This window comes from Microcebus murinus, chromosome 3, assembly GCF_040939455.1.
Source record: "Microcebus murinus isolate Inina chromosome 3, M.murinus_Inina_mat1.0, whole genome shotgun sequence".
NCBI lineage: Eukaryota > Metazoa > Chordata > Mammalia > Primates > Cheirogaleidae > Microcebus > Microcebus murinus.
In genome coordinates, this window is record NC_134106.1 from 50,516,197 (window position 1) to 50,530,738 (window position 14,542).

The 14,542-nt window shown below is 46.6% G+C and overlaps 2 protein-coding genes across 6 annotated transcripts in view; one reads left to right on the forward strand and one right to left on the reverse strand.

Annotated features, from left to right (window-relative positions):
* The first annotated feature begins 2,259 nt into the window (after positions 1-2,259).
* On the forward strand, positions 2,260-13,730 carry AHSA2 (Putative activator of 90 kDa heat shock protein ATPase homolog 2). 3 transcript variants are annotated; one of them, XM_012764853.2, is made up of 9 exons: positions 2,260-2,445; positions 3,923-4,113; positions 6,165-6,250; positions 8,004-8,118; positions 9,540-9,628; positions 10,453-10,569; positions 10,922-11,023; positions 11,359-11,410; positions 11,514-13,730. In XM_012764853.2, exons 1-9 carry the CDS (start codon positions 2,366-2,368, stop codon positions 11,684-11,686), a joined length of 1,005 nt encoding a protein of 334 aa, XP_012620307.2. In that variant the 5' UTR covers positions 2,260-2,365; the 3' UTR covers positions 11,687-13,730. The 3 variants fall into 3 exon arrangements, with proteins under 3 accessions (XP_012620307.2, XP_012620308.2, XP_012620312.1); XM_012764854.2 differs by having other exon boundaries at positions 10,459-10,569; XM_012764858.2 differs by lacking the exon at positions 2,260-2,445 and adding an exon at positions 2,732-2,906.
* Positions 12,344-14,542, reverse strand: part of USP34 (ubiquitin specific peptidase 34) — a 225,921-nt gene continuing 223,722 nt past the window's right edge. For all 3 annotated transcript variants that reach the window (XM_012764850.3, XM_076000817.1, XM_076000816.1), the window contains 2 exons: positions 13,720-13,879; positions 12,344-13,580 (listed from right to left, as the gene is read on the reverse strand). In XM_012764850.3, coding sequence (XP_012620304.1) covers positions 12,973-13,580; positions 13,720-13,879 — 768 coding nt within the window. In that variant the 3' untranslated portion in view covers positions 12,344-12,972. The remainder of the gene's footprint in view (positions 13,581-13,719; positions 13,880-14,542) is intronic.

Here is a 14,542-nt window from a genome sequence, read left to right on the forward strand (position 1 = left end):
GTTGTGAAGTAAAATAAAAATGTAAGGCTCACCACTCCCCCCCTCCCCCAGCTGACTGAATGGACCCCCTTATGCCCAAATGAATATCCTAAAACTAAATTGTCTGCCAGGAGGAGGGAGGTCAAACATGCCTCATCATGCCCCCCTCCCTTCTTGAGGACTTCCTTTGTAACCCATTAACAGGCCTAAGGGTATGCATGACAAACCTGCAGGTCCTCAATTTACACAACAAATCTGTATCTGGTGGCTTGTCTCTGAGAACAGCTCCTTATGTTAGAACATTTCCAAGCCTTTAGACAAAGCTTCATGTCTTTAACCAATTACAATCCAAAGAATCTTTAAACCCACCTATAACCTGTAAGCCTCCCCTCTTCAAGATGTCCTGCCTTTTTGGGTCAAACCAATGTATGCCTCCCACGCATTGATTGATGCCTTTACCTGTAACACCCCCCTGCCCCCATCCTTAAACATATAAAAACTAAACTGTAACCCAGTCACTACGAGTCCACTTGCCCAAGGCCTCTTGTTAGTGGCTTCAGGTCATGGTCCTCAAATTTGGCTCAGAATAAATCTCTTTAAAATTATTTTACAGAGTTTGGCTTTTTTTCCGTTGACAATGCCCAGTGAGCAGTGAAGCTGTAGGACTCCCTGTTTCTGTCTCCCAAGCTATGGCTCCAGAGAAAAGTCGAGCAATTTTTTCTCCACACCCATTGTTATTTATCTTGCAAAGGTGGAATGAAACTTGCCACTTATCTCTTTAGTTAGCTGTTGACCCGGGGACTTTCTTCAAATGACCCACCCAAAGCAGGACACAGTACCCAAAGCCAAAAGGGAAAAGGTTGACAAATTAGACTATTATTCAAAAACTTTTTTTTTAAATTTTTTTGAGACAGCGTCTCACTCTGTTACCCAGGCTAGAGTGAGTGCCGTGGCGTCAGCCTAGCTCACAGCAACCTCAATCTCCTGGGCTCAAGTGATCCTCCTGCCTTTGCCTCCCGAGTAGCTGGGACTACAGGCATGCGCCACCATGGCCAGCTAATTTTTTATATATATACTTTTAGTTGTCTAGCTAATTTCTTCCTATTTTTAGTAGAGACGGGTCTTGCTCTTGCTCAGGCCAGTCTGGAACTCCTGAGTTCAAACGATCAGCCTGCCTCGGGCTCCCAGAGTGCTAGGATTACAGGTGTGAGCCACCTCGCCCGGCCCTATCAGTAATATTCTTTATGAATTGGATAAAAGGTGAACAGCCAATCCACAAGAAAATGGTGCCCACTAGTTGCCATTAGAGTTCTCGGGTACCTGTATTAGTTGCCCATCCTTTGGTGAAGCAAAGTGTGAAAGGTGAAATCAAAATGTCATTTTGTTTTGGGGTCAAAACAATTTGAAGCCGTCTGTTTATATATAATGTTGGAAGGTAGCTCCAGTATGCAAATGGAGAAAATGTCCCCCGCCTGTTAGTTTATTTCATAGATGAGCACAGACCACGGGCACAGGGCACGTCAGCCCAGGGAAGAGCCAGGTTTTTCCACCCTGCCATGGTCTGACTCCAACCCATTTCTTCTACTGAATAAATATCCATGTGCACATCAGTACCATTTTCCAAATGGTTGTTGGAAAGATTTCCTAGAAGCCGAAAACTCATGGAAGGAATCATCAAGGGCCACTTCATTACTGTGACATGCATGAAGCTTGCAATCACATTCTTTCGTTATCTCTACAGGACCACTGCATGAATCAAACACAAATATTCCTGAACTGTCCGGGGGCCTTGGTAACTCGCGCTCCTCGACCACGTGCTGGAAAAGTCAGGGACGCGGCGACCACGGGAGGGCCGCAGTGCGCCAACTCCGCAGATCTCGGGGACAAAACCCACCGCGGCGTGCAGGGAGCGCGCACGGCGGAGAGCGCGTGGCACGCGGGCGCGCCGGCCTCAGAGGCCTGGCTGTGCCAGGTCGCGGCCCCGAGCGCCAGGTTCACTGAGGACAACCGCGCCGCCAGAGGCCAAGCCGCTCCCTGCGTGCACGGCCCGTGCAGCCCTCGGGCGGCCCTCACTCGCCGCCCTGCTTCCCGGCATCCGAAACAGTCACTGCAGCGACAGTAACGAACCCTTGCGGGTGGCCGGGCCGTACTGGAGAGGCGCGCAGCCGGCCCCCATGCTCCTCCTCCCCGTCTCCGTCCCCGCCCCGCCGGCCCCGCCCCGCGGCCCCGGCCGCGGCCCCTCCTGGCGCTGCGCGGCCGAGCGAGCGGGGCGGGCCGGGGGCGGGGACTTCTGGCACTTTCTGGGCGCTGGGAACGCGCCGCTCCCGGGCTCGCAGGCCGGAAACGCCGTGGCCACGGCCCTTCCTTGTTCCGCGCCCGCGCAGCCATGGCCAAGTGGGGCCAGGGAGACCCGCGCTGGATCGTGGAGGAGCGGGAGGACGGCACCAACGTGAACAACTGGCACTGGTGCGGCCGGCGGCGCGCGCGCCTCGCGGGCCTCCTGCCCCCGGCCCGGTCGCGCGGGGCCACGAACTGCCGGCGCCCCGTGCGGCCCGGGGGCGCTCGGGCGGGGCGGGGCGGCGCCGCCGCACAGGCGCGGGGACTCGCCCCCCTCCCCGGCGCTGGAGGGGCTCGTCCGGAGCCTCTCTGCGCCCCTGCCCGGGCGCTGGAAGCTGCAGTTTCCTCTTTGGGAAGTTGAGCGGGGCCCCAGGAGGACTCCTGGCACGCCTGTGCAACTTTGACAGTGTGTGTGGCCTTAGGGTCTTCCCTACCCCGCCCATCCTCAGTCCTCTGGATGTTTCTGGGAGTTCAGAGGGAGCCGGGGAGTGTGTGTGTGTGGGGGTGACTTGGTGTGTAGTGGACAGAGTAGGAATTTGGATCTCAACTTTGCACCTAGTCCGGTGGGCCTCCCGTGAGCTGGGCCTTCTGTGAGTTTGAACACGTTACGCGTCCTCCTCTTCCTTTTCTGTAGTGGGCTGGTGTCTGCCTCCCTCTCTCTGGCCCTGGCAGGGCTTCAGGAAAGGAAGGAGGGAAGCCCTCTGTCCTGCCCCTGTGGCCTTCAGGGCTCTGGCACCTCCAGGCCTTGGAGGCGATGCTGAGGCGTGTCCCCAGGGCAGAGCGGCAGCCTGGGAGGCCTGAGGGGCATGACTGGGCAGGACTGGAAGAGGCCTGGCCTCTGCTCCTCTCTTTTCCTTAAAATGGGCTTATTGTTTTAGGAAGATTGCATGAGATAATGTACATGTGAAAACACCAGATAGCATTGTGATTCTGATTATTTCAGTTACTACTACCTTTTCATCTGGCTCAGGCTTTCCCCATTAATTTCCAATGGGTGAGATTGCTAGACCCTCCTCCCCAGGATAAGCCAGTGTTTTTTTTTGTTTGTTTTTTTATTTTTGAGACAGAGTCTCCCTTTGTTGCCCAGGCTAGTGTGAGTGCCTTGGCGTCAGCCTAGCTCACAGCAACCTCAAACTCCTGGGCTTAAGCAATCCTGCTGCCTCAGCCTCCCAAGTAGCTGGGACTACAGGCATGTGCCACCATGTCCGGCTATTTTTTTCTATATATTTTTAGTTGGCCAATTAATTTCTTTCTATTTATAGTAGAGATGGGGTCTTGCTCTTGCTCAGGCTGGTTGTGAACTCCTGACCTCAACCAATCCGCCAGCCTCGGCCTCCCAGAGTGCTAGCATTACAGGCGTGAGCCACCGCGCCCGGCCTTAAGCCAGTGTTTTTAGAACACAATACTACTTTACTTAGTGGATAATACTATTTTAAGGAACAGAGCAGAAGGGTTCAAAGATATTTGGTAGAAAGCAGGTGTGAGAAGCACATTTGTAAGTTGGTGACAGGTCTCCCCAGGTTGATGGGGCTGGGCTTGGCCTGGACATCACCCTAGCACCCAGGCTGGGGCCTCCATTCACCACTGTGCCCTTCTGTCCTGGCAGGACAGAGCGGGACGCCACCAGCTGGTCCAAAGGGAGGCTCCGGGAGCTCCTGGTGGGCATCGCTGTGGAGAACGAGGCCGGCCGCTGCGAGGTCAGTGAGCTGAAGCAAGTGGAAGGTGAGGCTTCCTGCAGCAGCCGCAAGGGAAAGCTGATTTTCTTCTATGAGTGGAACATCAGACTGGGCTGGAAAGGTAAGTGGGGGCTGGGGACCGGTGGGGCAGGAGGCAGCCTTGGGGCAGAGTCATTTTGTTATGAATGCATTCAGTGTGTAGTTTCAGAAGTCCTGCTGTGGGCCGGGAGCTGACTGGCTCCTGAGTTGGTGTCAGTAGTTCCCCAGGTGTTTGCTCTGACCACACCTGGTGGTGCCTTCCTCCTTGCACTCAGCTGCGGACAGCTCAGTGCTGTCCGCTGGGCTGAGTTGCTGCCTGGAGTGCTCTTCCCCTGACAGCTGCCTGCCTCTTTCAGGCCTGTTGTCTTTCTCCATTCTGGAAATGTTGCTGACCCCCATATGGGCCCCCTTCCCTGCCTTTTCCCCAAATCACTGACACTGGGTATACTGTATGTGCTTATGTAAACCTTGCACTTACTGGCCTGCTACTTGCTCATCCCCACTTTTACCAGGGCAGGGATTAAAAAAAGGAACAGGCCGGGCGCGGTGGCTCACGCCTGTAATCCTAGCTCTCTGGGAGGCCGAGGCGGGCGGATTGCTCGAGGTCAGGAGTTCGAAACCAGCCTGAGCAAGAGCGAGACCCCGTCTCTACTATAAATAGAAAGAAATTAATTGGCCAACTAATATATATAGAAAAAATTAGCCGGGCATGGTGGCGCATGCCTGTAGTCCCAGCCACTTGGGAGGCTGAGGCAGTAGGATTGCTTGAGCCCAGGAGTTTGAGGTTGCTGTGAGCTAGGCTGATGCCACGGCACTCACTCTAGCCTAGGCAACAAAGCGAGACTCTGTCTCAGAAAAAAAAAAAAAAAGGAACAGCTCTTTGAGATATAATTCACATACCCTACAGTTCATCCATTTAAAGTGTATAATTCAGTGTTTTGCAGTATATTTACCAAGTCGTATAACCATCACTCCAGAAAGAAATCCTGTACTCGTTAGCAGTCACTCCCCATTGCCCTCTTCTGCAGGCCCCTGGCACCCATTAATCTGCTTTCTGACTGTGTGGATTTGCCTCTGGACATTTCATGTAAATGGAATCATACAGTATGTTTCAGTGCTTCATTCCTTTTTATAGCTGACTGATGTTCCACCGTGTAGGTATACCACATTTTGTTCTTCCATTGGTGTTTTGGTTGTTTCCAGTTCTTGGATATTTTGGTTAAATTTTCTGGTGGTGCCTAGTCCCTGGCTGGGCAGACAGTACGTGCTCAGTAAATACTTGCTGCGTAAGCAAGGATGTGGAGACACGGAGAGGAGGCGTAGGAGGGGAGAGATCTGGTCCTGGAGGGCTGTGCTATGTAAAGGTTTGGGCCTCAGCCCAGAGTTCAGGTCCTCTCTTGAGAGCTTGTGTTAGAGAGCAGTCCAGTTAGCTGTCCTCGAGCCTCTGCCCTCGTGGCTCGCTTACTAGCGTGAGCCCAGCCGGAGTCCAGGGAGTTGTTGAGCAGGTGTGGAAAGCAGTCCTTTTTCCCTGGGAACAGGACCCTCAAGCTGGGAGTTTGCCCCCCCACCCCCCGGCTGGTTCCCCACCCTTCCCCAAGACAGTGCTCTCGGGCCCTGGGGAACCTCGTGTATGGTCTGGGTCTCTTCAGTCTTCTTTGGCTCAAAGCAGCAGCCAGCCCCTTTGCAAGATAGACCCAGCCACTGCCAGGCCTTTTCCAGCATCCAGTCCCAGAGGTGGCAGGTGGGACCCGTCAGGGAGGAGCCAGCACTGTAGTCTTGAAATCCAGCTGCATGGAGTCCTCATGGGACCTCCCAGCCCCAGCCTCCCTCCTCTCAGGCTCTCCATGACCTGCACTCACTGTCCCTTCTGTTCTCCCAGCCCTTCTGTGATTTCTTCTCCCCCTCAAGAGAGCCCTTTGTCCTGCTTTGACCAGGTGGGAAAACTGCAGGACAGGAAGAGAAACATGGTTATGGACCCCGAGCCTCCCTCAGGGCGCCGGCCCCACCTCCCACGGGCTCGGGGCAGGGTCGAGTAGTGGCCGGTGAGGGAGGCGGGTGGGCTGTCAGGTGGGGCAGTTTTGCAGAAAACCAGTTACTACTTTTTAATTGCAGAACTCACTGTGTTCATTTTAGGTGTCGTTAAAGAATCTGGCGGGAAGCACAAGGGATTGATTGAAATACCCAGTCTTTCTGAGGAAAATGAAGTAGATGACACTGAGGTACTGCTGGAGTTTTGTTCTTTTTTTTCCATTGCAGCTTCTGCTGTAGACACTGTGCGTTTGAAAAAACGTTTATCAGCCTGCGTGATTCGGTGTGGTAGCCTTGGTGAATTGCGGGGGCTTGTGTGCCGGGGATTGCTTTCCTGTGGGGGCAGCATGGCGTGTGGAGCTGGAATGGGGACGACGAAGGGTAAGGGCCGCACCCTCCAAAGCCGCCTCGCCTTCCGGGGGTGTTACCGGGCCACACGTGACGGTGCGTGCACGGTAAAGCTCCGGCAGCTGGCACGGCTCGCGGAATGTGAGTTTGTTTCTCTCTCCCTGCACCTTTGCTGTTTCCCCTTAACAGTGAAGATCTGTAGCCTTCAGCTGCGATCGCCCTTGGTTATGACTCAAGGGTTTTTTTTAAACTTACCTGGTTAGGATGTGCCGCTTTTGACCTGCTCTCCTAGTTCTTTCGAGGGATAGACCCTGGAGTGACTCCCGTGCCTGGCTTGTAGCTAGCGCCCTCTAACCGGGCGGAAAGCTGCGTTCTGAGGGCGGGATCGTTCGTGCAGTAGCTGTATTTTCCAAACTAAGATAGTCTCACAAAGAGTTTTTTTTTGATTTGTGAATGTATTTAATGTGAAGAAGGCTTTTCAATGATAGAACTAAATCCTACTGAGCAGCGTGTCTTTGACACGCCTTTATTGAAGGTCATAAAATGCCGGGAAGGTGCGGGCTCTGAGACGGATCTCCCGCTGTGTCGTAGCTCTTCTCAGGGACTGGCACTTCGCGGTCTCTACATCCGTCAGCTGAGCAGCTTTCCACAGCACGTTAAACTGGGTTTTAGATTTAATCCCTCAGTAGCATTACAGAGCAAACTCCTCGGATTCGAACTGGGGCCTGGGATCAGGTATAGCTCAACTGAATCATCCAGACACTAAATGATTTCAAATCAACCCCCCTTTTCCTTCTGAGACTGGTAGAGGCATCCGCAGGTCCCTCTGATGCTTCCCTCTCCCATCTTTCCCTTATTCCCTCTCTTCCTCTTTCCCTCTGCCTCTCTCTGTCTTTTACTCTTCTTCTCCCGTTCCCAATTCTCCCTGCCAAAAAAGGTTGCTCGAGGCCAGGTTATTTGGGAACTTATTTTACCTAATTACAGTGGCTTCAGGGTTCTAGACCAGCGCTGTCCCATATAAATGTAGTGCAAGCCACATGTGCAATTGTAATTTTTCTAGTAGCTGTATCATAAAAGTTAAAGTCAGTGTGGTGGTACATGCCTCTAGTCACAGCCACTCTGGAGGCTGAGGCGGAAGGATTGCTTGAGCTTAGGAGTTCAGGTCCAGCCTTGGACTTTTTTTTGTACTAAGTTTTCAGAGTCTGGTGTGTATTCAGTTTTATACTTACAGCACATATCAGTTCAGACCGCTGGCATCTGAAGTGCTCAGATGTACGGTAGTGGCTGCTGTATTGGACAGCACGTTTCTAGACCCTGATAAAAGCCATGGACCACATCAGCAATGTAGTTCACATACACACACAGTTTTGTATGCAATTGAAAGGGTTCAGAGTCTGTGACGTCCATTCAAGACGTAGCGACTGACCCCTCCATGGACTCTGGGTGACACCCTCCTGCTGTGTAAGGAAACCTGTCACCTCTCTCATCTCCACTTCTTCTCCTCCCCTCTCATCACAGTTCTCTCATCCATATGGCCCAGCGTTGTAAATACAGCAAACCAGATTTTTCTTAGGTTTGTATTTTTCTGATTTGTAGGTGAACGTGAGTAAAAAGAAAGGAGATGGGGATATACTGAAGGATCTTATGAAAACTGCAGGCACCGCCAAGGTCAGGGAGGCCCTTGGAGATTACCTGAAGGCACTTAAGACGGGTAAAGAAGGCATCCCTTGTGAACTAGAGGGTCCCTTTTCTATTTACCCAAGTTATCCTCTGCCCTGTGGTCTGAATTCCCAGATTAGGGATGTCTGATGTCTAAGGCTCCAGAAGCAACTCTTTGTACTGCAGAAAAATTTGTGGTCTGGAAGTTGAGAGCTAGTCATGGGTAAGACCATAATTAGTGATTATCAGGATTGTACATAGCGTGAACCATTTTGCCTACAGAACTGTTAATACTAGTTTTCTGGAATGAAAATTATTTAATCAGTTATTTGTGTAATTACTTGTTTAATGTCTGTTTTCCTGCTAGACTATAAGCTCCATGAGGGCATGGAAGGTGTCTGTCTTGTTCACTGCTGTATCTCCAGCATCTAGCACAATGCCTGGCACATAGTAGGTGCTTAATAAATCTTTGTTGAATGAATGAATTGAATGAATGAAAGTGACTGCAGGTATTATAGGTGTAGTTGAGATTACCTAGATAATCTACACTGCATGGAAGTGAGGTTATTGTCTTTTTCCCTTTTCAGTTAGAAGTTATCAGCCAGGCAAATGGCCAGCAGGGCCTGTATCTCTGCACCTCATGCTTGGACCCTGCTACCTGAGTATCTGGTTATTGGCATAGATGAGCTGGGGTTGTCACTTCCCACGAGACCACACGTGGCTGGCTCACAAGCTTGGATAGTATGAGGATAAGCTTTGTGAGATGGTGGTGAAGGCATGAGAAAGTGTCTGTTTTGACAGTAGGTGAGAGCCACAAAGCTATTAGTACTCATGAAACTTAGCTATTTGGAAAAGAACTTTTTTAGATTTTGCTGTTTTATCAAGAACTTGATAAAAGTGAGGCATTTGAAAAAAGAATAAAAGGCATTTGTGGAACTCATGTTAATCAGTAGTTTTATATGTTAAAAACATGGAATGGTCTTGAAATTTTCAAAATGCTATAGGAAGGGCCGGGCATGGTGGCTAACGCCTGTAATCCTAGCACTCTGGGAGGCCGAGGTTGGCGGATTGCTCGAGGTCAGGAGTTCAAAACCAGCCTGAGCAAAATCGAGACCTCCGTCTCTACTATAAATAGGAAGAAATTAATTGGCCAACTAATATATATAGAAAAAATTAGCTGGGCATGGTGGCGCATGCCTGTAGTCCCAGCTACTTAGGAGGCTGAGGCAGGAGGATCGCTTGAGCCCAGGAGTTTGAGGTTGCTGTGAGCTAGGCTGATGCCACGGCATTCACTCTAGCCTGGGCAACAAAGTGAGACTCTGTCTCAAAAAAAAAAAAAAATGCTGTAGGAATTCTTTTCACAAAAGTTTGTTCTTTTATTTTCTTACATTCTGTTTTGGGTTTTCTACCTTACTCTTTGTGCTTAAAAGGAAAAAGGTCTTTATTAAAACCATTTCCCACATTTCTTTATAGAATTTACAATGGGAATGATTTTACCAACGAAAGCTATGGCAACCCAGGAATTGACTGTTAAAAGGAAACTGAGTGAGAATACCTCGCAGGTATGACCTTTGGTGGCCAAAATTGTAGAAAGGATGAAAAGGAAGTGCTTTTTTTTATTAGTGCTCCACATAGTCTTTTGATGATGATAGGAAGTGAAGGATAGTGAGGAGGGCATTAGTCTACCTTTGGGTCCTGTGTGAGTTTTTTTTTTTTAATATAATTTTCTTTTGCTTTTATTCTTTTTTTTCTTTTCTGTTAGGCAAGGAACAAATCTGCAGGTCTGTGTGAGTTTTTAAGATCGACCATTTTGTTATGGAAATGATAAAATGAGACTTTCATTCTTGATGGAAGAGAATGTATGAATAGGCCTTTTTGTAGGATAAACACTTAATTCAAGACTGCTCAAAAGGCAGTGTTCTATGGTAGGCAACAGATTACAAAATCAGGTGACTTTGAGGTTCACATACCAAATTGGAAGAACCTTCTTTCCTGACTTTGGTATTGGGAGATTTTAGATCCTGTGCTTAGAATTGAGGAACAGGTGTTTGTGTGTAATTGATACCCTTTATTTAGCTATAAGTGCAGTTGTCTTTCATCTGCTCACCTCTATGTCCTCAGGGCCATATTTGCGTGTCTAACTAGGATTAGGGATGTTCATTCTTAGCCTGGGAATGGAACAGAGCTAAGGAGCTCATGGGAATGAGCTCTGTTTCTCAAGTAAAGACCAGGATTGATGGTACTAAAAAGGCTTTCATGTGTCTCAAATGGGTAGTTCGGAACTTGGGACCTTTTGGTGTTTTATCGAGAAGACTGACTTATTAAGTCCTAGCAGCTTTATCTCTTGGTATGCTAATTATCCTTTGGAACCTCTCCTTTTCTCGAGATTCAGGCCTCATCTCCAGTAGCACTGGGTGTAAAGATTCCTACTGTGGCTCTGCACATGATGGAACTGTTTGACGCAACCGTAGAGCAGCTGTACAGTATCTTCACTGTGAAAGATGTAAGTAACTCCTTAGCTAATAGCTTAAATGCTGACATTGGGGGAAAATAGGCCACAAACAAGAGGAGCTAGTTTTTGATTGAAGGGTCTGGGATGGCGGTGATGGGAACATTTGTGAGGCTGGCTTCTGAATATTGAGGGGGTAAAGATGGGCATTTTTGGACTATGTCAGCATTTAGGGGATATATGGAAGTTTTCTCCTTCTGGGAAGAGAAAGCTTTTGTGTTTTATTTTCTGTAAGTAAAAGCTGTATGATCAGGAAATCAAAAAACCTAAATCATAGTAATTTTTATATTTGGATTAAAAAAGTGGAAACATGTAGAATAACATGTCTATTTTATGTTTTGGTTAGTTGGTGCAAAAATTTTCTAAATCTCCTGCTGTATTAGAAGTTGAAAAGGGAGGGAAATTCCAGATGTTTGATGGGAACATCTCTGGTGAATATATGGAGTTGGTAAGTAACTTAGGGTTACAGACGTAAGCTGAGGCTAATGCTTCCTTTGGTTACTCTTGCTTTCTGTCCATGCTATTTTTAGCACTAAGTCACTAGAGTCTTTGTTGCGTCACCCTGGACATCAGTTCTGTTCTTCATACCAGTAGTAACTTTGCTAGTTTGGCTATAAAGACAGTTATCATTGGTGCTGGCATAGCACTGGAAGGTGGGAATATTTATGATGTTCATTGATTCTTCTAGTACTTAGGGGTTTTATTGAAAGGATTTGGCTTTTTTGTATGTTGTATTGTGGGAGAGTTTAAAAGATAATTTCAGTGTAATTTCTTTATTTTCAGTTAACAAACAAAAAGATCGTCATGAAATGGAGATGTAGGAACTGGCCAGAAGGTATGGTATTAGTGCAGAAATCCCAAAACACTAAAGCTGAGTTTTTCTTCCTGGGTAAATTTTTCTTTATAATGCAGTAATAAGGTTCCCGTTTTTCTTCTAGAACACTATGCAACAGTTGTACTGAATTTTGTGCCTACTCTAGGGCAAACGGAATTACAATTGGACTGTAAAGGAGTTCCGGTCTGTAAAGAAGAGAACATGAAATTCTGTTGGCAGAAGCAGCATTTTGAAGAAATAAAAGGTTTACTGCAACTGACCATCCTAAATGGTTGAATTAGTTAAGATTTTATAAGGGCATTACTTTTTGTAAGCAGAAACAGTGTTAATGTTTACCTCTTCCCTATCCTCCCTTTTAAAAAAGAAAACCCTTTAATTTATTTTATATTGGATGAAATCCATGAACCTATTCAGAATATAAACCATTGTTTGACTCTTCACTATAACTAGACTCTACATTGAATTAAAAGTAGCAAGCAACCTGAAATTTGGTATTAATAACCTCACCTTTCATAGATACTCCTCTGATAATAGATCAAGTCCCTAAGTGAAGATAGTTGATATTTTCCAAGCTTTCAGCTATAGTTTTAGTTCAAGAGAACAAAAAATAAATGGCATGTTGGTACTTGACCTTTATTTTAGTGTTTTTAAGGTATGTATCTCTTAGGTAGTAAAACAGTGGCATCTTGCATTCAGAAGCATGCTCAAGTGAGGGCGTGTTGGCTGCATTCTGTTCCACCTCTCCCTGCCACCTGTGGTTGGCCCTGCAGGGATTATGCACTTTGGGGTGGAGAGGACAGAGAGGTCTGTGGGGTAAGTTACTGTTGTGGACTGCCATTAACACTTTTAATGAAAGAATATAATGGATAAGAAGTGCTTCCCCCCATTCACAGTTTTCTCATTAGACTGAAGCAACCAACGTATGTAAACAAATGAAAAGTCATCACAATCAGTTTAATTAAGTGCACAGAATAGCAATCAGTCATGTCAATAAAAATAAAACAATTATTTTTACATCAAGTGTGCTTTATTTCCTCCACAGGTATTCTGTTAAATAAAGCACCATTTATATACTGCCAGGCCACAGCTAAAGAGGATTCTTTACAGAATCAAATTTCTTGTGGTTGTTCCGTATACAAGTAAACTTAATTTTGATAATAAGAACCACAGCGATCGGAGGCAATCTGCCTCTATTATAAGGTACAAAACTGGCACAGAGGACACCATATTATACACAGTAAAAATGCTGTAAGTTTAAATTACATTGTACAGGGCCAGGGAACCCTGTTCCTCCCAGACAGCCATATTAAATGAAAGCCACTACAGTGAACTCTTAATTACATAAAACATATCCATTATCTGATTGCCCTTTAGAAAGTATACTGAAGATGCAAGTATTTTCATCTGGAGTTCTGCCTGACCAAGAATTAAGCCTATAAATCTATCTTGCCATTCAAGCAGAGAGCACTGGACAAACTGAAGCACAAAAACAAATAAGCAAAACTTATACAAACAGCTTGGGGGGAAGGGGGGACTTAAAAGTAGACATGCTACACCTAATGTCAAGAAGCAGCTTGGTTTCCTTTGCCAGATATCCTTGAGACCACATGGATTGTAGATTCAATGGTCCTACACAGGGTATCTAAAATGTCGTGTTGCTGCATGTGACTAAAGAGTCCTCTGGAATGGCCACAACTGAGTGATAAAGCAGCCTCAGGGTCCTGGGAGGGCAAAGCTTGACCATCACAGCTTCTCAAGTCAGCTAAGTCAGACAGAACTGCAGAGAGAGAAGTAGAAGGGAACTCGGATTCTTCCTCAGCGAGGGTAGAATCCTTGGAACAGTGGAGGTCTTTAAATTCTTTACAGTCTTCAAATCTACCATTGTTGGACTGTTCTTCTGCATGCTGTGACCTGATACTTGACATGTCTTCTGAAAACGAAGATGGAACTTCCATTCGATATTCTTTAACAGAACTATTTTCAGGGGAAGGAAGATCTTGTTCAGTTCCTGGATCAATAATTGAGGAGTCTCTTGTCTCATTGTCTGAAGTGCTGGTTGGGGTCAGGACCTCCCTGGTTTCTGTTTTCATGTCACTGATGCAGCTGTCTACAGTGTGTTCCTCATCACTGCTAACACGCCTTCTTTTAACAGGAGTTGCCCCTTCATCATCTGTGAAAACGAACATCAAAACTGAAACTTCTTGGAAGGGGACCATGGATGTGGGAAGACAATTTTGTTTTTAGCATTTGTATTTAAGAGGTTCAATTGAACATAGAACTGTTAAATGGTATTAGTACATAAAACTAACCTTTAGTTTTTCTTTCTTTGGCTTCTTGCTCTTGGAGTGAGTTTCTCTGTTGCAGACACGCCCTGCATTTGCTTAAAAGCTCTTGCAGAGTTGGAATTAGAGCTGGGTTTAACTGTTTGGGAGTGTGTACTGACAGGAGCAAAGCAAGGGCCCTCAGGTCCTACAAAAACCCAGATAGGAACATTTCAAATCTTAAAGCCCACATTTTGACACAACTGTTTACAGTTAAATGCAGATGTTTTCTCCAGAAATTCCCTGTTTTCTCCACCATTTTTAGAAGAATGCTAAAACCAGAAAGCCAATATTATCATATACTGTATTTCATCAGTTCTAAGTCACTAGTACCATTATTTTATGCCCACAAGTAAGACCAAAGACTCAAATAGTATTTTCTGAAAATGGAAAAGGAAAAAAATATATGTATCAGTAATAGAACTTAGGCAGATTTACATAGAAATCTTAAAAATAAACTTTGAACCATGAGAAATTTAGGTCTCATTAGTATAATTTACAGTTTCTCAAGGTAAACTCTGGTAGAAGTCACAAATAGGTCTTCCTCGCTCAGCTTTGTAATCTGTTCTGGCTTGTAAGCATCTTATTTGGGAGACTGCAGCTGAACAGTACATTTCCAGAGTGTTTCATCATTCTGTCACATGGCTGCCCTGGGAGTCCACATGAAACAACTCTAATTTTAACTGCCTTTATAATCACTAGATCATTAATTATTTCAGTTACTTAGGAGCTAGAAACATCACAAGTAATTTCTAAAAAACTGATAAAGGGAATATCTCTTAGTGGTCTTATTGCTCTTACTAGTTAATGA